Source organism: Bubalus kerabau, chromosome 8, assembly GCF_029407905.1.
Source record: "Bubalus kerabau isolate K-KA32 ecotype Philippines breed swamp buffalo chromosome 8, PCC_UOA_SB_1v2, whole genome shotgun sequence".
NCBI lineage: Eukaryota > Metazoa > Chordata > Mammalia > Artiodactyla > Bovidae > Bubalus > Bubalus kerabau.
Window position 1 is genome coordinate 101,119,732 of NC_073631.1, and position 27,850 is coordinate 101,147,581.

Consider the following 27,850-nt stretch of genomic DNA (forward strand, 5'->3'; position numbering starts at 1 on the left):
GATGAAAAATGAGAAAGACAAGCCAAAAGAAGCAGAGCCAATGACTTAACAGACTAAAAAAGAAAGATCACAGCTAGCAGACAGAAAGCTAAGTTGCGCTACAGTGGCAAAGCAAGCCGAAAGGGAGAACGCACGAGGGGCAGAGACTACAGCCCCCAAAATCCCTTGCGGCACCTCCTCCCTGGGCGTCCGTCTCCTAGGCAACCCCTGTAAACAAGATGGCGACCTCCGGGAGAGAGCCCATGTTTCCGAAGCCCTCCTCTCTCCAGGGAGGCATGAGCATTTCACGAACTGGAGCGCAGTCGAAAGTGCTGCACTCAGAAAAGGATCGTCACTCTTGCTGGTCTCCTTTTCCCATGGGTCAGAGACCGAAAAATACTTTATGCAAAGCCTCCTCCTACCTGCTCCAGCACCTCATTCACCGCTATCAGGAGTCAGACGTGGACAGAGATTACTACGACCTGGAAGAGGGCGAGGGCGAGGGCCAGGGCGAAGTGGAATCCGAGGAGTCCTCAGAATCCGAAATGCTGAATTTTGAGGTGTGCCTTCCCCCCACCCCTAACCCCCTCAGTTCCTTCTCCAGCGGTCAGAACCCCTTCACCAGCCTGCGGCTGAGCCCCATTCCTAGGGCTCCTTGCCTCCAGGAGTGCCTCTTCCTTACTGCTCCGAGACTCCCCTCCTCTCCTCCGCATTTCCGTTAGCCAGTTCCTCACCCTTCATTTTTCATTAGCACATGTGATTCCTTAAGAATCCTTACGCAGCGTTCTTACAAAAAAGTATCTGTATGAGAGTTGTGACTTTAACTTTTTCAAAATTATACCTCTAAAGCGTTGTGAATTGACAAGAGTTCCACCTCTGCACCTTCTGTACCTTTTCGTCATGACTGTGAAATACTCCAACACTCTCCTCAGTTTCTAGTCCCTTCATCCTCCTTCCTCTAGGAAAAACAAAAACAAAAAACAAAGCAAAACAAAAAAAAAACAAAAAAACCCCTCTTGAAGTAATCTTAATTGCTGCTTGCTGTTCCTTTCTATAGAGATCTTCCCAACCCAGGGATCGATCCCAGGTCTCCCACATTGCAGTCAGATTCTTTACCAGCTGAGCCACAAGGAAAGCCCATTTTATTCCTCAAAGACCAAGTGTCTTACAAGTTGTATATATTACTTATGCCAAGGGTATATAATGTATTATACAGACAGCACACACATGCATGCACCGCTCACAGTGAGAGTATTTTAGGATTTGGGGAATGTCCCAACATTCCCATCAGTCGTTTCACCCTGATAATACAAATTCCCTCTTTTCTACAGTGTCTCATCTAAAAACCACCCAATTCCACTTCTTACACTTTCCATCATCCTGTTCCTTCCTTAGTTCCTTACCTGCCTTCTTGTCCCTTTCTACTTCATATTGTACCAATTCCTTCTCTTAACTTCCTAATGAATTGTTTGCTTTCTTTAAAAATATAAATTGATTTGCTTTTTTTTAGTAAACTGTTAGGTTTTCCTCTTTGTCTTGGCTGCCAGGAAATATAACATTTTTTCCCCTTAATTCAAAAATTTTCTTAATTTCAATAGTTTTTCTCTAGATTACATTTTTCTCTTCCCTTTCCTCCTCTTTGATAGTATAAATTGCTTCAGACTCTTTTCAGAAGTAGATATAATAGAGAAATAGTGTCCAGCATCCGGTTCTGTGATGTTTTTCTGACATCCCCTCTGTCTCATTGTACCTTTCATTTCCTAGTCACCTTTCTTTCCCCCCTTGAGCTCAGACAGGTCTCTCTTTGTTGTGCCTGTTCTCATCTCCATTCCTCATTTGTTTTATTTTTTCCTGTTTTCCCCTCTGTGACTTGCACTGTCTTCTGTCACTCTTGCCGCTGACTATCTACAGTGTCCCTGCTTGGGTTCCCTTCTCTTGTAATGTCCTTTTGTTCAGTTCCCACATTTGGCCCATATTTTTCTACCCTCACATTCCCCCCCTCTCCAATCTTCTACCTTTCTTCTTCTTCTCCCTCCTTTTACCTGGGCTAAACATCAACTTTTCTTAAAAGTGAGCCATAGAAAATTACTTATTTTGTTCATCTTTTGTTGATTTATTTGCCATGCTTAATAGTGACTATTGCAAAACTGTAGCAATGTTTTTACAACTTTGAGATGTTTATATGGTTTCTACCATCTTTCACCCCAGAGGAATTAACAAATGAATCACCAGTTTACTTTATTATTCTAATTAACGTGTGTTCTTCAGCTATGGGGTTCATTAATACCATTGTTAATCTGTCTTCAGTATGCCGTTAAAAACCATAGAGGGGGAGGGGGTTGACTTGAACTAGTTAATCCTTTTTCACTTGTAGGCTCTGTGTGGAAAAAGTGTATTATTTCTTTCGTTTATGTTCCAAATATTAATATTACGTTCTCACATTCTATTTTAGTTTTTATAGTGTCTCATATGTTTTTGTATGTTGAGTAAACTGAAAAGTTTTAAGAGGAAATACCTGAACTTTTCTGTTCAGTGATTTATTTTCCATATCCTAGCCTGATTAGGATTTATAAGGCTCTGATGGTCAGAATGGCAAAGTGCCTATAATGTAATTAGGCTCAATGAACTTGAGGGAGGTCAGGCAGAATATTGTTCAGAACGTTGCCTTTGGAATTAGATATTTGTATAAAATCTTTTGTTCGTTGTGAGATCTTGAGCAAGTTATACTCTCTGCGTCTCATCCGCAGTATGGGAATTATAACAATACCTACTTCACAGGAGAGTTGTGAAAATTAAATGAGATCCTATGTGTAAGCTACTTAGCACAATATATCATTTATACTGTTACTATGCTATGCTATGCTAAGTCACTTCAGTCGTGTCCGACTCTGTGTGACCCCATAGACAGCAGCCCACCAGGCTCCCCCGTCCCTGGGATTCTCCAGGCAAGAACACTGGAGTGGGTTGCCATTTCCTTCTCCAGTGCATGAAAGTGAAAAGTGAAAGTGAAGTCACTCAGTCGTGTCCGACTCCCAGCGACCCCGTGGACTGCAGTCTACCAGGCTCCTCTGTCCATGGGATTTTCCAGGCAAGAGTATGGGAGTGGGGTACCATTGCCTTCTCATATACTGTTACTAACACAAGTAATAACTTACCTGTCCTTATCTACTAACTCCAACCTATCAATTGACTTCATTAATTCAGCCTTCATGGAACAAACGATTATTCTATGGGAAGTACTCTTTTGACGATATAGGTCAGAAGAAGTGTCTGGGTCTGCAACACATTTCTGCTGTGTGAAAGCCACTCTTTGCCAATAATGTTATGTGGCTAATAATGCCTATTCATTGAATAGTTATAAGCATCAAATTTAATGGGTAAGTCTGTGTTAAAGTTCTTAACATAGGATCTGGTACAGCATGGGCTCTCAAAAGATTTTATGTGTAATACATAATAGAAACAGTGATGATCGAGGAAGATGAGAGTGCGATGGAGGACATGCATGGTCCCAGCTCTCAGGGTGAGATAAGACTGTGTAAACCATAGCTATTCAGCCTGTGAACAGATGCCTGCAGTGATAGCCGGGTTACAGGGTTGGCAGAAGACTTGAAGGGAAGTAAACCCTTGTTTGGGTGCAGCAGTTGGGTATGGGCAGGCAGATGGCATCTTTCCAAGTGCTGAATAAGAACAGAAAAGGTAGATGGGTCGGAGGCCAGATTGTGGAGTGCTCTGGGCTGTTGTGCTTCCTAGGTGGCACTAGTAGCAAAGAACCTGCCTGCCAGTGCAGGAAATAAGAGAGACACAGGTTCGAGCCCTGGGTTGGGAAGATCCCCTGGAGGAGGGCGAGGCAATCCACTCCAGTATTCTTGCCTGGAGAGTCCCATAAACAGAGGAGTCTGGTAGGCTCCAGTCCATAATATTGCACAGAGTCGGACTCAACTGAAGCACACACACTGCTGTAGGGACTGTGGACTTGACTCTTAAGCAGTTGGGAACCTCTCTTGTGGCCAAGAGGGTTAGATTAGAGGGTGGTGAGTCGAGGCAGGGAGATTAGTGAGAAGCTGAGCAGCATCTGTGCAGGAGAGACAAGAGTCTGGATTAAGGCAATGGGAATAGAAAGGAAGCTAGTGATGAATACATATTTAGAATGAGACACTAATGAACATGGGAAGTCTAGGTTGACTGCCAAGTCTATGGAATGTTCCAGAGGGATATCAGACCACTGACTACCATGGGAAACAATGACAGGCGGAGCTATAAATTCAGGAGGTGGGCATGTGAACCATGGAAATCAGGAGAGGGTCAGCCACCTGGGAATCATCAGCACTGGAGTCTGTGGGATCATCCAGGAAGAGAAGAAAGAAGAGAAGGGGAGGGCCAAGGAAAAAACCCTGGGATACAGGTATCTCAGAAGATGAAGAGGATCTGGGGTTAGGGGAGGGAACTGGAAAGGGCTGGTAAGATAAAAAGGAGAACGAAGAGCTGTATGGGTGGGAAGTCAGAGCAAGAAAGAATCGCAGAACGGGAGAGAGGGTTACGTTGCCAAGAGGGTAAATGGATCATGAAAAGGGCTATTTGTGGGCCATTGGAGATCTTGACCCATATGCGTTTTGTGATGTGGTGAAGCCTGCAGCCTAACTGAAGTGAGGTGAGGCATGAGTGGGAAGTGAGCAAGGGGAGACTGAGGAGTAAAACAGCACCTCTGGAGGAGCTTGGCTATTAAGGGAAACTCCAGCTATCGCTGAAGGAACATGCAGGAGCCAAGGGCCCCTTGGAGGACAGAAGGGACTCACGCACTCCTAGAGCTGGAGAAGTGACAGCTTGGAGAATGGCAGTGGGGAGTGACTGGTTAAACCACAAGCAAAAGATAGTACTATTGATGGTCCCTGAACATGGTCTCTGGGGAAAGGGAGCAGGACCCTGTGTGAGGAGAAGGAACTGTCCTCCTCTGAGACCCCAGCAAGAAGCTGACTTGAGTGTGGCACCAGAACGCATGCTCGTGGGTCTTTGCCGGCTCACTCAGAAGCGGGCAGGGAGTAGGCTCATTAATTCATTCAGCCCATGTTTGCGTGCCCTCCATGTACTAGGTACTGTCTTCCCCACCCGACCTTACACTTCAGCTGTTTGAACTCTTGGTAGTTTCCCCAGTGGGCCATGCTTGCCTTTGCAGTTTTTTACATGTCCCTTGTGCCCACAGTACCCTTCTTGGCCCTCTTCTGCCCTTTCTTCTCCTTTGTCAGAATAACTCGCAGCTTCGGGTCTCAATAGCTGTCTCTCCGAGGAAGCCTTTGCTAACCCCCTACTCCTCACTAGAACTGCCTTGAAATGGGAACTCTGCTAGTCAAAGCACCCTGCCCACCTCTATAGTGGTTTATGCAACTCCTGAAATCATCTGTGTACTTGTCTAGCATGTGCTTGGCATGCTAGGAAGATTTTTTTATCCCAAATGGATAATGAACATGACATAATCCCTGCCTCGATGCAGTAGTTGATTGTGAAGTTGATCCAGGTTTGGGTTTGCATGGTACAGTTGCAATCAGGACAAGGAGGCCGAGACTTGAGGGTAGAGAGACATTGAAATTGCCCATGGGAGACCCAGTCAGGAAGGAAGTGTAGTTGGGAGGGGACAGATAGACTCGGAGAAAGGGGTGGATGAACAGACTGGAAATGTTGTTGTGGTCAGTGACCAAATTCAGGAGATGCTGGGAAGGTTGAAGGATGAGCAGTTGTGGGATCCAAGAGCAATGGAAGATTTGAGGTCTAAGGTTTCTAAGGTAGAGCAGTTTAGCATGATGACTGGGTCCAGGGCACAGCCAGGGGAGTGAGTGGCTGAAGTTATCTGGATCGATTTTTAAATGTTTGGAGTTGAGAAAGTAAAGGAAAATGTGAGTGTGGGTGTGCATTTGCATGTGCTTGGAGTGGTTGGGATGTTGAGTGGCCTTCCTTAGGGATTCTAAAGCCACCCAACGTACAGATTGGGCCGGTCAAGGTCTGAAAATGACCAAAGACCAGAAGGGAGAGACATGACTCTGACAAATGGCAGGGAACTTAAAGAGGTGTGAGGGGGTGGCTATGGAGAGTCTCGCCTTAGGGGTCTGGGACAATGCTGACCATGTGGCCAGTCTCTGTATCAATGGCTGTGTTGAAAAACAGACCTACTGTGAGGAAGGGCTGCTGTAACATCTAGTTTACAGGAGCCGGAGGGAATGGGCTATGTGACAAGCTTCAGAGGTAAGGTGACACTGTCTTACCTTGACTCCTTCCCAGGCCATCTATAAAAAATAGTAACTCTGTTGTGAAAAGTAGATCTCTTTCCCCCATTTTGTGAACAGATTGATTGGTATCAATGGATGAGACATTAAGATGTGGAATTTCTGAATTCATCAATTCGTACTAACAGTTCCCATTTATTGAGAACACTTGCTGTGTTCTAGGCACTGTGCTAAGAGCTTTATGTTCACAGTTACTTTTAATTATCTTCAAAACATTAAGAGAAAGTAATAACATTCCCTATTTATAGATGAAAAATATGAGGCTCAAAGAAAACTTTGTCTCTCAAAGTCATATATATTCAAAATGGCAGATCTGGGCTTCAAACCAAGCCTGTCCAGCTGTGAGCCATATTTGATTCTCTAAGATAGTGGTTGGATGGCATCAACGACTCGATGGACATGAGTTTGAGCAAGTCCATCTGGGAGATGGTGAAGGACAGGGAAGCCTGGCACGCTGCAGTCCGTGGGGCTGCAAAGAGTCAGACATGACTGAGCTACTGAAAAATAGCAACAAGATAGTGGAAATTTGGGAGGAAATAAAACTTTTTACAATAGCACCACCCTACATACTTATGTCCTCAGTACGAGCAGTCTGAACAGCACTCCTGATTCCCAAGTTAATGTAAAGTGGCCCAAAACACCTGAAACAGTATTTTGCCTTCATAGTCTGCGTACCAGTTACACTGGTTAGTTGTATTGCTGTGACTTAAAAAATTGCTGTATTTTGTGTCCTAATGCTGATGTTAGTCTTAATGTGTTGGTCATTATAGAGTTGCCGGCAGCACAAACACAGCACTATTACCTCTTCTCTCGGGGAGAATGGGGAGAGGGGGTGTTGGGCCACCACTGGTTCCTGGTGTCTGTAGGCTAAGGACCAGCCTCCTTCTTGAAATTATTGCCCTTTTAATTTTGTAAATGGTATGAATCCAGCAAGATTAGCCAATGCAAAGTGAACCCGAGGACCCATTTTCTCCAACAGGAATGCCAGATGTAGAGAAGTCACTGCCTTGATGTGGTGCAGCCCTTCTTTGGGGTGGGGACAAGTAGTCAAGTGCAGGTAGTGGTTAGAACTGCCTTGAGGTCAGGCAGATTCTGGTTTGTATTCTGGGCTCTGTGGTTTCAGGCTAGTCTTGGTCTGTGAGCCTTAGTTTCTTTATTTGTAAAATGGAGCAAAGAGTACCTCCCTCAGAATTGTTAGGAGGATCAGTGAGTGGACCCACTGAGAGCTCTTAGCACAGAACGGCACTCAATGCTATCAGCAGTGAGACATTGATTGGATAGATAACATTTTTTAATTGTGTGTAATATGCATGGGTCTTCAACACAATTTTCTTGGGGGCCAGTAAATATTGGAAGTCTCAGCTCCCAGATGTGTAATATACTAAATAAGTGCTGGATATGACGAAGCGGATTTTTTCTTTTCTAATGGAAGTCCTTTCTTTGTCCACCTGTCTGTTTTGTTTTTGCAGGGAGGATTTGATGGGGTCCTGAGAGAGGAGGTCGTGGCTGAGAAGCTCTACCAACTGGGGCGCTCAGGCTCTGGGACGGAGCAGGTCTACCTCAGCCTGACTTTATCAGTGAGTATGACAAGGTCACCCTTGCGTGGCTCCATCTTGACCCTGGTTGGACCATATCCATGTTCTCTGCTAACTCACAGTTATTTTGGTGGTCCCAAATCTCTGAGTCTTGCATTTGACAGAGAATGGCAATGAGTTATTTACGTTTGACATCAAAGAGCCCTGGCCAGTCCAGTAATCAGCTGCCTTCCTCCCAATTCCTTTGTTTTCATTTCCTTCACAGTCTGTTTCTTTCATCTTAAGCAGTCTATTTTATAGTAATCAATGCTTGCTTTCTAGGAGGTTGAATTTGATTCTGTAAAACCAATCAAAAACTCTTTTAAGAATTTTTTTTTTCATCTGATCAGTGGCAGGACTAAAATTTATATCTGAATCCAGGGGAACAAAGTATTTTGGTATTGACTTGGCCCCCCTCCCATAAATACGTAGCTGTGAGCTATAGCTCACTTTCCAAAAGATATCTATTATGAAAGAAAACATGTATTGTTATTCATCAATTTATAAATGTCGATACTAGCACAGAATCTTGGCTCTAAATTTACCATTAGAGAAGCTGTAAGAGCAGATTACTTAGGATTTCAGCTTTTGTCCTCATTTCGTTTCTTTATAGACACAGAAATACGATTTATCTCTTTCTGCTTCCTCATATTGTAAAGTGTTAACTCCTCCTTGGAGGTCCACAGAGTAAGTGCAGATATGTTGGTGAAGAAAGCACACTGAAATTCTGCTATGGCACCCTACTTTGGCTCAAGCATATATAATTCATAGCAAGGCTGTTTTGTCTTAGATTTGAACACGCGAACTACCTAAGAAATGTTAAAGCCCCTCTCACCCATGCTGGTTTCACGGCATGCCCTTTGACAACAGCATACGAAGGCTCTCATCTTTTACTCTTTTCACTTCACGGCATTTTAGGGATGACTCTGCGAGTCAGGCAGGAACATACAGGGAGCGCCTTGGGTGTGTTGCGCTGTGTTAGGCTTTGGAATGGAAGCTAGTTCCCGCAGCCAGTACCTCCTCACATAAGTTCCTTTGAATCAAAATTCTACTTACGTACACAGTACCTCGCCTTAAATTGATCTGCAAAAAAGCACAATTCTTTAAATCGTATTTCAGCTAGATGGACTGAAGCTTAACTTACTTTGTCACTGACCTCCTTACATTTGAGATATTATATGTTGATTTACTTTGCCCTAATAACCTGTCTTACTGAATACACTTTCTTAGGGTTGACTAGGTTAGTGATTTTCCCCCCTTATATCTTACTTATGTTACATGTAATTTTTAAACTTTCTTTTATTACTTGTGTGCACTGTTTCTCTCCTCCTCAGAGTCCTAAGTTTATAAGGGCTAAATATAGCTCTAGTCCATCATTGTATGTGTTTCTCATCATGCCAAGCTTAATGCCTTGTACATAGTAGGTTTCTTAGTAATTATAACTGTTCTAGTGGCCTTCATTAAACATTCTTATCATTCTTACATTTGAGAACGTGCTTATAGTGACGCTTTTTATCAATTGGCTTTGTCTGACTCTGGCATCACAGCATAGACCAGTGACATGAATCTTTGTTCCAAGTGACCAAATTCCCCTCCAACCCCTCAGGATGTTCAGTAGATGCAAGATTTCATGGAGAGCATCTGAGACGTGGACTCTGGAAATTTGGAGTTGCTTCTCTATCACTGGCTTGCTAAGTGATTTTAAGCTATTTGTGTACTTCTCTGTACCCCACATGCCTCCTCACTCCATTGGGGATAATGTGCCCTACAGATCTCACAGGTTTGTTTGATCAGATGAGACTATTGTGAGAGAGCTTTGAAAACCCAGCCTGATAAAAAGTGTAGGAAGTATTGTTATTAATGATCACTTGATTAGGTGTGAACTTGCCTAACATTTTGTCTGAATTCTAGGCATTTGCTTTTTCTTTTCTTCTACAAGAGAAAGGCTTTGGCTTTATTGCTTTTATGTGTGTGCATGTTTTTATAAAATATAAAACTCTGCTCTAAAGGTCTTCATGAACACGGCTTTAATTTGCCTCTTCATGTTGTATTTGTGCTTGCTAACAACCCTAATTTTCCAAGCTATTATTTCCTTCAGAGGAATGCATTTTTGATGGGGTTTGTAGTCTCTTTTGAGATCCTATTAGTAATAGGCTTCAGGTTTTATCCTCTCACTCCTACAACACTTTCAAAGGAAATTCTGGATTTCTCTGTCAACTTTTATTTCCAGATATCTTGAAAAGCCTGAGTACTCATCTGCTAAAGCCACATTAAAGTCATTTACCTTTTATTTTCTCAGGATCTTGATTTAACTGACGTTAGCATCCTCTGTGGATATGTTCACCTACAGAAGCTGGATCTTTCAGTAAATAAAATTGAAGGTATGTCGTTGTCATTCTAGTTAATTGATGGACCACTGAATTACTACAAAATTTAAACTTTGCAGAGTGCAATATACTTTAATACTACCAAACTTGATATAAATGCTATTATGGATCAGTTTATGCATTAATCCTCTATTTTCCATGAGAGAAAAAAAAGCACCTCTGACTCACGAGAAAAGAAAAATGCAGAGGTCAGCAAACATGCTGTGTTATGCGATGGTTGAGACACACTCAGTGATACTGAAGAGTATCAGATGGAACGTTTGCTCTTTCCTTTCCAAAGATGGATGGTTACTTCTTTAATGCTTCCTGAATATTTGATGGTTCCCATTTCTTTCCCTCTATGAGTTTATTCAGTGGAGAGGAATTAGTCCTTTTCTTTCCCCTTTAATGGATGCTTTTCTTTAATTTGCATTTGTGTCTACATCTTAATCCTGGCTAGCTGCTTCTGTTCTTATTTGAGCACCAGGGATTCAGAAATATTTTTTCTCCCCTCTCTTTGCTCTCTTTATGTAGTTAGTGGGTTCTTACAGGTCTAACCCTGCCATTTATGGTTCCTTATAAGGTATCTGTTGTGATACCTTCTCACATTTAATGAAATTAGTCACATTTTCTTCAAAGCTTGATCCTGTTTCTGTAATAATTTTCTGATCTTATTTGAAATTTCTGACCTGCTTTTTTCTTCACTGATAACCTTTCTATTCACTTCTTTAGCTCTTTTTTAAAGACCATCAAGAGTCGCTGATATGGTCTTCTCTGATTCGTTTTCTGATTTCTTCCTCCCATCTGACTGCAGTAATTAAAATTCACTCCTTTCAATGGCTAAGACACATTCCAGCATATTTTAATTCTAAAGTGCTACTGTTTTGAAACACTTTTTAGGATTTTTTTTCTAGTTTCATAAAACTTTCTTTTTTTGAAAATTACAAACGTGCACAAGTAGAGAGGTTTGTAATGAATATTCAGGTTCAACAATTATCAGCCCGTGGCCCCTCTTGCCTCAGCCGTCCTCCCGTGCTCCCCTCCCCAGGGCTATTTAAGGCAGTTCCCAGACATCATATCATCAGAAAGACTTTTTAATGTTACTAGCAGGTGCTCTTCCCACAACCCATACCTCCAAGATTGTTTCCACTTACTAGATAAGTGGCAGGGACGCCAAGAACTTTTGGTGCTCAATGAAAGGGAAAGAAATGTGGCTTCAGACCTTTACCCCTTGAGCAAGTAGTCCTTGGGAGCAAATGAAGCTTTCCTTTTCAGATCAGTCTCTTTCAACCTTATATGTCATCTTTTATTAACTCATCAAGTGTCCAAGAACCTGCTGTGAGTGAAATGAGTGAAAGTGAAAAGTATTAGTCGTGTCCAACTCTTTGTGACCCCATGGACTGTAGCCTGGCAGGCTCCTCTGTCCATGGAATTCTCCAGACAAGAATACTAGAGTGGGTAGCCATTCCCTTCTCCAGGGGGTCTTCCCAACCCAGTGATCAAACCCAGGTCTCCTGCATTGCAGGCAGTTTCTTAACCTTCTGAGCCACCAGGGAAGCCCGTGGTGTTGTTCAGTCGCTCAGTTCTGAAAGTTCAGTCGCTCAGTCGTGTCCAATTCTGTGACCCCATGCACTGCTGCACATCAGGCTTCCCTGTCCTTCACCATCTCCCGGAGCTTACTCAAACTCATCTCCGTTAAGCCGGTGATGCCGTCCAACCATCTCATCCTGTGTCGTCCCCTTCTCCTCCTGCCTTCAATCTTTCCCAGCATCAGGGTCTTTTCCAATGAGTTCGCTCTTCTCATGAGGTAGCCAAAGTATTGGAGCTTCCGCTTTAGCATCAATCCTTCCAATGAATATTCAGAGTTGATTTCCTTTAGGATGGACTGGTTTGATCTCCTTGCTGTCCAAGGGACTCTCAAGAGTCTTCTCAACACCACAGTTTGAAAGCATCAATTCAAAAGCAATGTGTAAGGCATAGTATATATTTTTCTTTTCAAGAGAACAGCTTTTTTGGCCTGATATGGACCAGATTTCAACTTGCATCAGTATTACCTGGAGGGGGTCTGTTAAAACAGGGATGCCCATGCCCCACCCTCAGACTTTCTGATTCTGTAGATCTGAGGTGGGACTGAAAATTTGCATTTCTAATTACTTCCCCTGAAAGCAGAGACAGGACCAGACTTTGGGACCCACGGATGCAGACATGAGGAGCTCCTGCCATCTGGTGGACACTGGGGTCACTACACTGAGTAGAGAGAGTTAGGAGTCCAGCAACCCAGATGGTGAATTTTTTCTATCAGAGTAATTCAAAAGCACTGGGCGTATACCAGATGTGAAACGTCCTCACGATCCAAGTGGTAGCTGCTGCTTCTGCTTTAAGATAGTGCTCCACGGTACAGCACTTACCTGCCCACAGAAAGAGCAACTTCAAGGGGACATGGGGGCCTGTGGAAATGAAAAGGGTCAATGGAGATAATCACTGGCAGACATGGAGCTGATCTTGTCTGGTGCAAATAGGCAAAACTGTAGCAAATAGCCAAAATTGTGAGGCCATTACATTTCTCCTTAGCTTTCCTCTTACAGGCAGCCTTCCTTGATTTGCTCATGAATTCCCACCAAAGTGTTGATGTCTTAATGTTTTGTAATTTCATGAGAAAGACAGGCTAAAGAAGGCTGAGGTTTAGTCCAGAGAAATGAAGAAGAAATTGGTAGGAATCTCATGGCTTCTGCCACCCTAAGAAGCAAAGATGTCGAGAGGATGGGTGGGGAGGACCCTCACCTTACCAGCTCCACATTCTTCATGGCACAACCCCAGGGTTCGGCTATGCTCCCTTCTCCTGGCCTGGGGTTGACTCTGTTACCTGGTGAAAGGAAAAGCCTGGGCTTCAGGGGTGTGGAGGCTGTGTTCTCCTCCGGAGGCCGTCCTCTGAAGAGTTGTGATGGCTGATTGTGTGATCTTGAGTGAAAAGATGGGTGGAGATGCCCTTTAGTGGTAGAGATGGTGCTGTAAGTCCTTAAGATGTGACTCTTCCCGAGCCTCTCCCTGATTCTCCTGCTGCCCCAAAGTCCGTCTCCTGTCAAGTGGCAGAGAGAAGCAGCACAACACTTCACTATTTCTTATGTTGTATGTCACGTCATTAGCAGAATCGTCTTTTACTTAGTATTCTAGGTACAGAATATTGGCTGGGGATAAAATGCAAAACTCAGACATGGTTTTGAATCAGCCCAGAATCAAAGTAAAATAATAGCCATAATTTAAATCACTTCAAATAATTAATGAGATTTAAGATTGAGTCCATCTGAAACAAAATGTAATTTATAACAAAGAACTAATTGTGGCATTTGCCGTCTTTCCGAAAAGACCTAATGCAGTTATTCAGGGGCTAATTATCGAGAGGATTATGTAAAGCTTTAGTTCCTCCAAGCCTGGCATTTTTGAAGCATTGACTGTTAGCAGCCCCGGGGAGAGTGAGCTGGAACTCAGGAAACCTTGGCCATTTCTTTCTTGAAGGTGCTGGAAGATGGGAACAGGAGAGGTGAGGGAGCCCTGGAGAAGAATAGTTCCATTGTAGGGGTGGGGGGCCCTGGAAAAGAAGGTTACATTGTAGGGGGTGGGGGCCCTGGAGAAGAAGGTTACATTGTGGGGGGTGGGGGCCCTGGAGAAGAAGGTTACATTGTGGGGGGGGTGGGGGCCCTGGAGAAGAAGGTTACATTGTAGGCTCATGATGTGCGTTCTATGCTCTGTGTGTGTGTGTGTGTGTGTGTGTGTGTGTTGTTTTGCATATTCCTATTTTTGTTCATTTAATTCATCTGGAATAATTAAGATGTGCTTGCAACTAGCATAATTTTAAAATGTCCTGATATAATGTTTGCTGTTTTTAATGACTTTGTCTAATTTTTACTTTATTGGCTTACCTTATTCTGTATTCATTTCCACTGTCCCTCCTCCCAGATTTGTCTTGTGTGAGCTGTATGCCTTATCTTCTAGAACTTAATGCTTCTCAGAATCACCTGAAAACATTCTTCAATTTCAAGCCACCCAAAAAGCTCAAGGTAGGTTTTATTAATACACTAATTACATGTGTTAACTGAGTGAAATACATTAACAAGCCAAACAGCATCCAAAGAGAATTCAGAGAGAATGAGGTACAGGAAAAATGAATTTTAAAAAAGGAGAAGGACTTGTGTATCATTTATTTTAGAAAAAAAGAGTCAGATGTTTTTCAGAAGCTTTGCTGAAACCTAGTCTTCAAACCAAAGAATTAACTTCCTTCCTTTTTCTATGGTTCATTTAAATACTAGTTATTGTTTGTTTATTTTTGTTATAGCGGAACAATTTTGTACCTGAAAAATCTGTAAAAATTTCCTGGGGGCTTACGTTTTGCCTTCTTATTGATCCAGCCTTTGCTTCTGTTTAGAAAGCAGTGATTTCAGATCTTCATTCTTGCTTCTCTGCACATGCTCCTGCATTTCTGAGGCAGAATTAAGCCCGAGGAATGTTGATTGATGGAGCAGCTTACTCTGCTATGGAACCCAGTGTCTCATGCTTTAATGTGAATATAGCTCATGTGGCATTCTTGTGAAAATGAGATTCTAACCTAGTAGGTCTGGGGTGGGCCTGAGACTCTCCTTTCTAACAACGTTCCTGGCAAGCCATTGCTGCTGGTCCATGGAGCATACTTAATTAAGCAGAGAGATCACAGACTGATGGTACCCCAATTTTCTGCACATTGGAATCACCTGGGAAGTTTTAAAAACTGCTGATGCCTGGACCCCACTCCCAGAGATTCTGATTCAAGTGGTCCAAAGTAAGGCCTGAGTGTAGGGATTTTTAAAGGACCCTGCCCAAGTGGCTGTAACATGCTGACGAATTCGGGAACCATTGCAGCAAGCTGGGGTTGAGTGTCCTTCTACTGGACTCAAGTATTTCATTATTTTGCAGAATGGAGAACAATTGTTTTTTAGTATCTACTAGTTTTACTTTATTTAGAAACCAAATTAATTTAGATCCAAAGTATCCTTCTGGGTCCATTTGAAGTCAAGAATCTGACACCCTCACCACTGTCAGGGAGCTGCTGCTGCTGCTAAGTCGCTTCAGTCGTGTCCAACTCTGTGCGACCCCATAGACGGCAGCCCACCAGGCTTCCCCGTCCCTGGGATTCTCCAGGCAAGAACACTGGAGTGGGTTGCCATTTCCTTCTCCAGTGCATGAAAGTGAAAAGTGAAAGTGAAGTCGCTCAGTCGTGTCCGACTCTTCGCGACCCCATGGACTGCAGCCTACCAGGCTCCTCCGTCCATGGGATTTTCCAAGCAAGAGCACTGGAGTGGGGTGCCATTGCCTTCTCTGAACTGCCAGGGAGATGTCTCTCTTAATTTTTCTTCTGTTGTTTCACATTGCTACATTTTTATCAGTAGTCAGTTTTTCCCTTTGAAGTTACAGTTATTGTTGGGGTGACATTCCTTTCTTCATCCAGATAAGCCACACAAAGTGCCTATTGGTCTTCAGTGTGGGGCCTCACGGTCTCCAGGTCATCAGGAGCTGTTCTTGCAGAGCTGTCTAGATTCTCTGTCCTTTGCTGTGTGGATTCTCTGTCCCTTCCATCTTGCCCTAGGCCCCAGGGAAACCAGCCACAGCAACAGTGTGTTTTTCTTTCCTGGGAAAAACTTTCCTGGAGTTTCTTTTATTCACAACCTTACCTCACCCCATCCCCCAAAAGACTGCGCAAGTAAACAAAAGCAAATCAGATAGCCCATCTCTTTTTTTTTTTAAGAGCAGTTTTAGGTTCAGAGCAAAATTGAGGGGAAGGGACAGAGATTTCCCATATATCTCCTGCCCCCACTATATGCACAGCTTCCCCACGGTCAACAGTCCCCACCAGGGTGGGGTATTTGTTACTCTCCAACCTATGACACATCATGGCCACCCCAAAACCACAGTTTACATTAGGATTCACTCTTGGGGTCATACGGTCTGTGGGTTTGGATAAGTGTATAATGACGTGTTTCCATCATTATGGCAGACACCTCAGTGTTTAAGCTTCCTAGAGAATTAAAAGCAGATATATTGGTACCCTTTGAAAAGTGCTTGCAAAGTGCCAGAGTGCCTTTGATGAGGAACTTCAACCCTATGTGAACCCTAAGTGAGCCCCTTCGTGGACCTGGGAGGGGAACGATTGAGATCTTCCAGCGTTTCCAATGCACGATCTTACCAGATCCCCCCAGCAAGAATTGTGAGGCAGCTGGGATGGTCCCATTTTACACATGGGTTTGCAGAAGCACAAAAGGTTAAATAACTTACTTAACCTTTGCTGGGAGGTCACAGGGCTGGCGCTGAACCCCATGACTGACACCCAAAGCCCATTTTTTCCCCAGTAAATCAGGCTTGTGTATAATATCCCACACTTTGGGGAAGCTTTGCTTCTGTTTCATTTATTATTTTAGTGCCTTGTGCCACCAACCAGAGAAAACATACATGTCCCAAAGAACAGGAGCCTTTACTCGTACCCTTTTTATATTTGCTGAAATGATTTTGCTCTTAGCAGGTGAAGAAGTTTCATTTGATTGATGGGCCTTCTTACAAGCTCTGGGTTCCAGTGGAACTCCCATTGGGAATCAGGGCAGTATCATAACCCTTTCAAGATCTCTCAACAAGAGTAAATAAATGGATGGATGGAGGCCCGACAGGGGTGTAGTTAGATAGGTATCATGAGCAAAAATGTCAGTTGTAAATAAGCCTAGATAATTAGAAGTTTATTTCTAGCCCATCATTATTATATAGAAGAAAAAGTAAACATGAAGCTTCATTCTGTTAGGCCAAACTGACTTTTTAATTCAGCCATGGGATAAATTTTACATAGTTGCAACTTGTATATGCATAAAATTTCGTTTCTGATTTTTTGAACTAATGGCATTTTATTTGCGTATTTCTACTTCTTCACATGATTCACTTACTTTTATTTTGCTGACTCTGCAGTCTTGTTGCTGTATCGTAATCAATTTAAACAGTTTTCTACTCTTTCCACTTGAGCTGTTTTCAAAAAAAAATTTTTTTAGTGTTCAGTATTTAAAGGTTTTAGTATTTAAGGTATTTAGTATTTAATATATTGATAAAAATAATCTTAGCACTTTTGGGGGGTTAAAATTACTGTTTTAAAGGGCAAAAGAAGATGAGAATAGTACTTATTATATAATTGCTTATAGTTTTCCAGAAAATGATTACCATGTGCCCAACAAAGTTATCAGTGCAGTGTTTAAAAATATTTTCCCATCTTTTGCCAGAAGGTGAATAATTAAAGCTATTTAATATTGTTTGCCTTTCTTATATTTTTGAGTAAGGACAACTGATACTTTTGAAAATGCTTTCCTATAATAAAATAGTCAATTTTGAGAAAGGGTGCTGAGTGGAAGAGGTATGGCTTGAGGGATAAATAAGAAAAACTTTTCTGGCATTTAGGGGAGTGACGTGGGAGAGTAAATTGAGATCGAAACAGAGAAAGTGAAGAAACTGGAAACAGGATATACATATAAACTAGGTGCACACAGGCTACTGGGAGTTAGAGACGATGAAGACATGCTGGTTAGTAAGGGTGAGGCTGAGGTTAAGTTCTGAAGGAAGATCAAGAAAGTTTAAAATGAATGCTGAACAAAAGAGACACAGATGTATAGAACAGTCTTTTGGACTCTGTGGCAGAGGGAGGGGGGGATGATTTGGGAGAATGGCATTAAAACATGTATAATATCATATAAGAAACGAATCGCCAGTCCAGGTTCGATGCAGGATACAGGAAGCTTGGGGCTGGTGCTCTGGGATGACCCGAAGGGATGGTATGGGGAGGGAGGTGGGAGGGGGGTTCAGGATGGGGAACACGTGTACACCCGTGGCGGATGCATGTTGATGTATGGCAAAACCAATACAATATTGTAAAGTAATAAAAAAAAATAATAATAAAAAATTTTATCCACACAAAAAATAAATAAAATAAAATGAATGCTGAAAATGGGGAGAGTGACTGCGGAAACGGACAGCGTTTCTGTTGTGGGGAGTGTGCACTGGCCACAGGGAAGGGTCTCCCCTTACTTCCCCCCAAAGTGGACAGAAGAGAGTCCCAGCTAGGAAGTGATTAAACACAGGGCAAGTAAGTCAGCCTGAGTGTATTCTGAACTGGTAACTCCTCTTCAGAAAAGACATTCTTCTTGTGCCAGTAATTGTGTGGTTAAGATGAATAACATCCTGCTCTCTTTCTCTCATCAGAAGGTGGATTTTTCCTACAACCAAATTTCAGAAATGTGCAGTTTATCGGCATATGAGTCTCTCACGAAACTAATTTTGGACAGTATCCTTTGAATGAGTAACGGGGAAAGTTTGGATAATAGGCCCATGTAGTTAATACATGGTAATTAATGTGTGTGTACTGGATGATATGAGTAGTGCCGGATAGGCCAATTTACTAGAGATGTGTGACTCGCTGAAATGGCTCAGCATTGATACTCACAAAATGAAGGAAGGTATCTTACTGACCATGGAGTAAGATTGTAAGCAAAGCTTGCCAAGAACTTCTTACACCTGAAAAGCTAAGAAGTCAGTCATTCTTCTGGTAAACATAGGCTTACTTTTAATTCTAGAACCAGATAAGCTCTGTTTACCCAACTCCCTTCTTCAAATTTGCTTAAACTGGTGCCCTACTTTATGTAAGTCCAGTATCTGAAAATCTAGATACGACCAAAATTAGTGAGTATTTATTTTACAGAAAAATTCATACAAAGCTCCCTTTAGCTAGCAATCTTCTCCAGAGTATTTCAAGTGATGCTTCCATAAAAAAATGTTTTAACAGTTATTAAACCAACAACTTTTGATTCGTAGCCAACTTTAGCAACATACCTGTTTCATGAGCCAGGCTCCCGTGCAAACAGAGCACCTACTTTTAAGTAGACACACTCCAGCTTCTGGACCCTGAGGGGTTGACAGGGGATCTGTGAGTTTAATGAGCTTGAACTTCTTTACACCAGAGACTGATGTTCTCTGGGTGATAAGGGAGCAGTGCCTTCTCTTTCTCAGTAAGTATCTTTCTACCCACCTGAGGATTTTTCGGGGCAGAGTGGAGAATGAACTGATTGCCCTCGGGTGCCTCATTCCAGGGATGTGGCAGCAGGTAATACACACTATACTTGTAATGAGGCTGGGATGTGGGGAGAAGAGAAGATACATTTTCTTGAAGGCATATTTTGTAGGAAAAACCCTTTATTTGTATATGATGGAAAGCTTAAAACATAGCATCACTCTCTTTAGAACTTACATGTGAAAATGAGCAATTAGTGGAAATTTAGAGCGTGCTCTTGAAACGAGCAAGTGTTCCTGAACGTTGCCTAATAAGAAAATGATCAAAATGAAACAAAATGAAGGAAGGGTTTGTTTTGATGACAAGCTAAAAGTAGTACAGGTTAGCAGCACCCGTTCACAGAACCTTCACTTTATGCTTGACTGTTGTATGTGTATTGCATTTGCAAAGAGATACAGTGTGACAGCCCTGAAGCAGTCTGGCTTGGAGATCTCGTCATCTCGGGCCATCTAGAAGAATGCTCCTCAAGGAGTAGCAGCAGCAGCAGCATTGCCTAGAACTTCTTAGAAATGCAGGCTCTTGGAGACTACCCCAGACCTCTGAAATCAGAATCTGCATTTTTAACAAAACCTCCAGGTGATGTGAGTTGATATTAAAGCTTGAAAAGCACTAGTCTAGAAGTCAGCTGCCCCCTAAGCCCCAGCCAGCCAGAAGAAATTGAGTATCCAGAGCCACTTGTATCCCGCAGGGTACCCTGAGTGACACTGTGACGCAGCAGTCTGGAATTTTGTCTCCCAGAAAAATAGTCTCCCATGTGCAGCATGGAATTGTCAGAGAAAACAATTCAATGGTATTTTGGACTGAAGATGCTCTTTAAAACATATCTATCATGAAAGTCTCAATTTCTACTAAATTTATCTTTCCATGTAAAAAGCTAAACTATTATGACTTTGTAAATCTCAGTGGAGGAAGAAATCAGGGTTTTTTAAAACTTAACTTTAGATGTAACAATGGAGTCTTCTCTCCAAAGTATAAAAAGCTTTAATTACTATATCAGAATGGATTGAAATTCAGAACATGGACACAAAATTAGAATGTACCATAGCACTGTTCCTCACCTGGGTTTTTAAAAATGCAAAGACAAGTACCCAGAACAAGCTTCCCTTCATAAACAACTTCTTAGATAGCTTACAGCTTTGAAAGAGGGTAGGCTAGTTTTTAAACAGTACTAACTATGCCTCTTCCTTTTGTTCTGTTCAGGCATATCATGTTGTGTGTAGTTATGTAATTAGAGTTTTGAAAAGACTAAAAAGCTTTAAGATAAAGAATTTCTAGACAACTTTTTAATGCCAGGACATTTGAAAACTTAGATGAAGTGAATAAATCCCTAGAAACATGTTATGTACCAAAGCACTGACTTGGAGATAGAAACACTGAGTAGTCCTATAACTATTAAAGTAACTCATTACAAATTAAAATGAATTAAATATCTTCATACAAAAACCCCACCAGACCCAAACTTTGAAGAACAGACTTTTCAAAAATGAAAAAATTCTTTCAAAGATTTAAAACAGAAGGCATATGCACAGTTCATTCTAATAAGATTACTTTGATACCCAAACCAGACAAGGAAAGATAAGAGAAGGGAAAATGGCAGGCTTATTTCACTCATGATATAGACGTAGAAATCCTAAACAAAATATGAGCACACTGCATCTGACAATATATTAAAAGGACAATATACCATGACCAAGTTAGGTTTATCTCATGAATGTAAGGCTAGTTTAACAGTAGCAGATTTTAAAATGTCATTAATAACTTGAACAGATTAAGGGAAATAAATCATGTGAGCAATAGATACAGAAAATTTAATAGAATACGTTTTTCCTTCACAATAAAAACTTAGGAAACTAGTAATAGGAAATTTCCTCAACTTGGTAAGAATGTCAACAAAAATATTTGAAACAAACTTTATCTCAACTGGGGGCATGTTAAAAGCGTTCTTTAAACTCAAGGATACAAGGCAAGATAACTACGTTTGCCACTTCTAACCATCATTGTTTTAGAGGTGTTGCTCAGTACCAAAAGATAAGAGAAAGAAATTAAAGGAAAATATAAAGATTGATACAGAGAAAAAGTCATTTTTTATAGATGATGTGATTGTCAACAGAGAATAGGTAAAAGAACTTGCAATAAATTACTAGAAATAATGGAGTTTTGAGAGTTCAGCAAGATAGTTGGATATGATTTCAATAAACAGAAATCAGATGCATTACTCTACACCACACACAAGCAACTAGAAAACACAACCTTTAAAAGAAACACTATTTACAAGAATATATTTCTTATTAAACATGAATAAGACCTGTAGAGGGAACATAATAAAACTTTATTGAAGAGTATTAAAGACATAGCTGAAGGGAAATATATTATGCTCCTGGATATGAAGATGGGAGAAGGTATGTAAAAATAATTTTATAGAAAATGAATCAGAAAGACTAATAAACATGTGAAGACATGTCACCCTCACTCGTACTCAGGGAAATGCAATTCAAGACCATGAGATACTGTGTCACAGCCATTCAATTGGCAGAATGTAAGAAATCTAAAAATACCCCACGTTGGAGAACACCTAGGTCAAGAGGATCTCTATTTTTCTTCCTACGGCTGTGAAATTAGTTCAGCCACTTTGGAAAGCAATTTTGTGCAGTCTTGTGAGGTTGAACACCCACGTTTTGTGACCTAACCCTTTCATTCTTATGTCTAGGAGGTTTAGCATACGTGTACCTGGAGGCATGTGTAAGAATGCTCATAGCAACATTGCTTACAACAGCAAAAATTGAAATAGCCCAAATGCTCCTTGATAAGAGAGAGCATAAATAAATTATGGTATACTGATACAGCAGCATTATCATACAGTAGTGAAAATGAATGAACTCTATCTCCATGTGCCAGTTTAGTTGGCAGTTAATAAAACCAAATATAGTTGAGGTTTAAAATCAAAGGGGAAAGAAAAGAATAGGCAGTTCAGCCTAGGGGTTATCTCTGAGAGAGGGACATCAGGATGTTACAGGAGACATGGCAGCTCAGTGCTCTAAGACACAAAAGAGGCCACTACCACGCCTTCTTAAGTCTTAGATTTGGAACCAGGACTTTTCTGCCATATCCTTTGGGTTAAGGCAGGTCATGGGTGCAGCCTGGATTCAAGAGGAGACACCTGTTCAAGAGCATGAATAAGCAGAGGCATGTATCAGACTACCACTGACCTGTGTTTCTAAGAATATTCATCAAAGTTTTAAAAGTAAATAGAAGCAGGCCGAGTATGACCAACAATGTACCCATTTTCCATTAAAAATTTTTTTAATTTGAAAATTAGAAATTAATTTCCTTGAAAATTATTATTTACCAAACTTCAAACTTTAGCTCTATCAGAATTCCCTGGAGGGCTTGTTAAAACACCTATTGCTGGTCCCCATCCTCCAGAGCTTTTGCTTAAGTAAGTCTGGAGTGGTACCTGCGAATTTGCATCACTAACAAGATCCTGTTGTTCAGTTGCTAAGTTGTGTCCAACTCTTCAGTTGCTAAGTTGCGTCCAACTGGTCCGACCCCATGGACGGCAGCCCGCCAGACTCCTGTCCTTCGCTAGCTCCCAGAGTTTGCTCAAATTCATGGCTGTTGAGTCAGTAATGCTATCTGACCTTCTCATCCTCTGCCAATTCCTAGGTGATGCTGATATTGCTGGTCTGAGAACCACACTTTTGAGATCCACAGCTCTAACCTAATCAGTCCTTCTCTATTATATTTTGAATATCATGTTTTTTTAATCTGATACCATTCTACTTGTCCTTTTTTAAATGCTTTAGAAATTTATGTTACCTATTTTAAACTTTTTAAATTTGTTCAAGCTATTTTCTATTTGAGGGGAAAGAAATGCACCTTTGTTTAAAGTAAAATTAAAATAGAAGTATAATTATCAATATTAGAAGCAGTTATTTAAAATAAAAACAAATCAGCTAATCAAACTAGTCGTGCTGACAATGTGATTGTAGTAGATTATGTTAATAACTCAATGTTAGCTATATGATACTAACTTTTTAGTTTATTATACTATTTTGTCCTTTGTAGGTGGGCAACTGATGATTAATTGATAAGCTCCCCAAAATGAAAGAAGATAAACTTTACCAAGGATAAGTACATTTGTTTAGGTTTCAGAAAGGATGCAGCTTATTCTTTACCTATATATACTAATTGATTGTTCATTGAAATTTATTCTATGATTATAGAATCATGAAATTTTGAAAAATTGATTCATAGAATTTTTAAATCTAGACAGGACTCTAGGGATCATCTAGTGCTGTTAGTTTATTTTTTTTTTTCTTTTCTTTTTTCTTTTTTGTCTTGAGTGCTATTATTTTATGAGAGAGAAGCCCAAGACCCAAGGACATGTCCAAGATTATCTGGTAAATGGTTGAACCAAGACTAGTCTTCTGAATTCCGTTGTTCTTCCCATGTTGCAATTCATTGAATAATTACTACTTTTATCACATAGCCATTTAAAGTGTATGTGTGTTTCATTTCTTAAAGAGATTCCCTCTCAGAGTGAAGAGCATTTTTCACTGGTAAGGTGATATACATCCTTCAGGATTGATTTTGATTAAAGCCATCACTGTGGTTCTTTCCACTAAGAGAACTGTGATGGATTTCCTACTTATTTCTTAGTAACTGTTTTCTATACACCAGGCCCATATTTTATGATTGTAGACAAATGAATAAGAGCAAATACCAGAGTAGCGAATAATTCATGTCAGGTCCTGCGAACTTCTGACAGCATCACCAAAATGTAAAAATATATTGTTGGGCTTTTCCCTGAAAGTTATGCTTATGTGCCTTTGGGTTCCTTCACTCAGTCTCCATGAAGATCTAACGTTCCATAGTAAAAGATTTATTCATAGGGTCATAAAACGTTAGAGTTAGAATGCAGTATGTTGATTCTTAGTTCTTTGAGTCTCTTTCTCCTAATAGTGGCCTTTTAAAATTGAAATATACCTAAGAGAATTAAGCTAGTAAACTAATTCATTGTAACATTTTAATGACTTAACTGATTATATTTCGTCTTACTGGATAGTCCCAAGACCTATTAAAGAATGTGAAAGAATAATGTTAGGAGGAAGGGCAAGTAACATTTCATGAAGGTTCTCAAGAAAATGAGATGGGAGAGATAAAGTGATTCCTGAACTCAGAGCGTTGGATGGACCAGTCCTGCATATTGACTATTGTCATTGCTGATAGTCACATATGATGTAACTGTGAAAGTAATTAGTGGAGAAAGCTCTTATACCACGGTTAAAAGTACTCTTAAGAACATGATTGCAGTTGATCCTTGAATAATGATAAGAGTTAGGGACCAACCCAGAGCAATCGAATATCCTCACAGAACTTGATAGTAAGTTCTTTGTTAGCCACAGCTCTGCATCAGTGGAGTCAACCTACCTCAATAGACGGTGTATCACTGTAGTATGCATTTAGTGAAAAAGAAAAAACAACTCAAGTATAAGTGGTCCCATAAATTGCAAACCTGTGTTTCAAAGGTCAGCTGTAATTTGTAATGCTTGAAATTCCTTGAAATTTAAAGAGGAGTGGAGTTGGGAAACAGATGATTTTGGTGAAATGGAAGTATTTATCAACAGAGATGTTCAGTCAATTCCTCATCCTTTGCCCCAGTATAGAAGCCCTGGCCATGACTGCAGGGGGCATCTGAATTCCTCCTTCTCTTGGCCCTTGCAGCACTAATTTCATAATACATGACTTTCCCTCCTATTCAAAGCTAGAGAGTAAACTGAATGTAGTCTCTCATGTCTTGGAAAATCATTATACACACAGTCAACAAGCTTTCCTTTTCAATTCCCTTTATCTCTTGACGGTTTCTAGATCTCTATATTCTAGTTTACTAATTCCTGCCTGCTTCCCATGGAGTCCTTCCTGACTCAGCCACTGACAAGCATTTGTTTTACTCTCCATCATAACTGAGTATCTTCATTTCTGCTGAGGCTGAGCTACCAAGACCCTAGTGCTCCTGAAATAGGACGTAAGAGACTATTGCTTCCTGGGCTAGAGTGAAACCGTTGTCCATTTGAAGTTTTCCATGCTTAATTTTTCTTACCAAAGAGTGCTACTCTGAGGATATTTTATCTATGGCGTGATTATTTAAACAGCTCAAAGAAAATGGAAGCAGAAAGAAGGATCGTGTTTATGAGCATAAATGTCTGTTTGTAGGGCTAGTCTGGTGGGAAGCTTTGTGAAAGTGGTTTTGAAATGCGTGCTGACAATAAGCAGAATTATGCTTCCGCCTAAGGACTGAATATGGAACCTGTGAGGAAAATCGAGGAATTTCCAGTTCGTTTGGCAGTATTTTCTCATCACTGCTCTTAGTTTCTTAATTAACAGCTGTCTCTGGCCTTGTTCTTTCAGAATCCATCCTGGCCTGAATCCTTATTTGTGTGCTGTTGGCCAGGAGGCAGAGGATATGATTCCTTAGCTTCATGTGCTTGTAATTTAATAACAATAACATCTTGTAAGTGTGAGGTACTTGATAGTTTGTACAACTCATTCACACCTATTTTCTAAATTTTTTTCCTCATGATCTAACTTTTGGGCCTCATGGCAACCTGATGTTGTCTTCATTGTACAGATGAAAAATCTGAGCAGAGAGAAATTATGTCACATAACTATTAAGTAATAGAGTTAGGATAACTACAGATAATTATGAAGCAAAATGTATGTTTTTGTGATACTTACGGTCTGTTCCTTTCTCTTCAAAGCATTTGTTGGTTCTGAGATTGGTCTCCATAGGTGGGGTGTTCAAAGTTGACCAGAAAAGGCTGTGGGGAAGAAACAGTTTGTCTAGAGTGAATACCAAGAATTGGAATTGCCCCGATATTTACAGTTATAATAAACACTGCCAGATTGCCTCCAGAGAGGCTGCACCATAATGAACCCTCTCACTCAGTGGTATGAAAGAATCTATTCTTCAAAACTTTTAAAATGTTTGCCAAACTGATAGGCAAAGAATAACATCTTAATTTAGTTTCTCCTGACCACAGGTGAAGCAGAGTGTCTTTTCATATGTTTTTTATGTTGGCGGTGGTGGTGTAGTTGCTAAGTTGTGTCTGACTCTTGTGACCACATGGACTGTAGCCCTCTATCCATAGGACTTCCCAGGCAAGAATACTGGAGTGGCTTACCATTTCCTTTTCCCTGTTATGTTATGTTAGCCACTTGGATTTGCTCTTCTGAGAATTTCTTGATTATATTCTTTCCCCATTTTCTGTTGGGCTATTGTGATCTTTATATTTTCTAGATACTTAATTGTTTGTCTACTCTGTATGTTGTGAATATACGTTCTCCAAATCTGTCACTCGTACTTATTTATGTAATTAAAAAGTAATAGAAGTAGAGAAATGAGGCTATTCATCAAAAAGAAATGCTTAATATGCCAGTCTAAAGCAAATGTTAAAAAAGAGAGAAAACTTAAAAAGTGGAATTTTAAATTAAATCCTGAAGAATGGGCAGATTTTAGAAATAATTAGGAAAGCAGTATAAAAAAAAAAAGAAAGTCAAATGTAAATTCCTGAACTATTAAGAAGATGAACCTGGCAGAATTGGAGAATTCTCACTAGATTATAATGGGGATGAAATTCAATAAATAGCTTTTGCTTAAAGTAAAGGGTCTTAAATGCCAGAGTGAAGATTTTGGAATTTGTCCTGTAAGAATTTGTTAATTAAGCATGATAACCAGTCAATATTTTGAAAAAAATTTAACCTGACTATGGGGTGTAGGATGACTTGAAGACAAGAAGAAATGTAAGTTAGAGGTACGCACTGGTACCAAAGCTGAATTAAGCTGGAGATGAAAAACAATGGCATGTTTGAAGAGATGTTTTAAAGCAAAAAATGCCAGGTCTTGGTGATGACTGGATGCCCTGAAGATGACAGTTGGCTGAGAAAATGGTCATGTCTTAGGCTACTTGGGAAGGAAAACTGAGCTTTGGTGGAGAATGACATTAAATCCTGGAAATTTGCCAAAAAGCTGTTCTCTCCAAATTTTCTCACATGACCCATTTTCTGCAGATGACATCTCCCGGGCTATTTTCCCAGCTATGGGGATGATAAAGCACGTGTACTTCCCCAGGACAACCCTGGATTCAGAAGTTCTGCCTGTAGGAAAGTACAAATTTCCCATGAAGACCATTAAGGGAGCAAAGGAAGAATGCTGCCAAAGAGGCAGCTTTGAGCCACCCTGGTGGTTTCACTCTGGCGATTGTTTTTTCCTCACCAATTAAATGAGTCACATATGAATACAAATGCAACTGAGTGCACTCAAAAGCTGTTCCTTTAAAAAAAAAAATAAATAAGTAGTGCTAGTACTAACTTCTTTCTTTTTTTTTTTTAAAGTTTTTATTGGAGTAGATTTGATTTACAATGTGTTTCAGGTGTACAGCAAAGTGAATCAGGTATGTTGCTAAGTCGATATATATGAAGTATATGTATACATACACACACACACACATATACATCCATTCTTTTTCAGGTGTTTTCCCCATG

The 27,850-nt window shown here is 40.7% G+C and overlaps 1 protein-coding gene across 1 annotated transcript in view; it reads left to right on the forward strand.

The window, feature by feature from the left end:
• The window catches only part of LRGUK (leucine rich repeats and guanylate kinase domain containing), a 103,427-nt gene continuing 75,577 nt past the window's right edge, over positions 1-27,850 (forward strand). Inside the window, exons 1-5 of the mRNA XM_055590962.1 lie at positions 1-539; positions 7,721-7,828; positions 10,125-10,206; positions 14,146-14,246; positions 18,445-18,526. Of these exons, the coding sequence (XP_055446937.1) occupies positions 219-539; positions 7,721-7,828; positions 10,125-10,206; positions 14,146-14,246; positions 18,445-18,526 (694 nt within the window). The 5' untranslated portion in view covers positions 1-218. The remainder of the gene's footprint in view (positions 540-7,720; positions 7,829-10,124; positions 10,207-14,145; positions 14,247-18,444; positions 18,527-27,850) is intronic.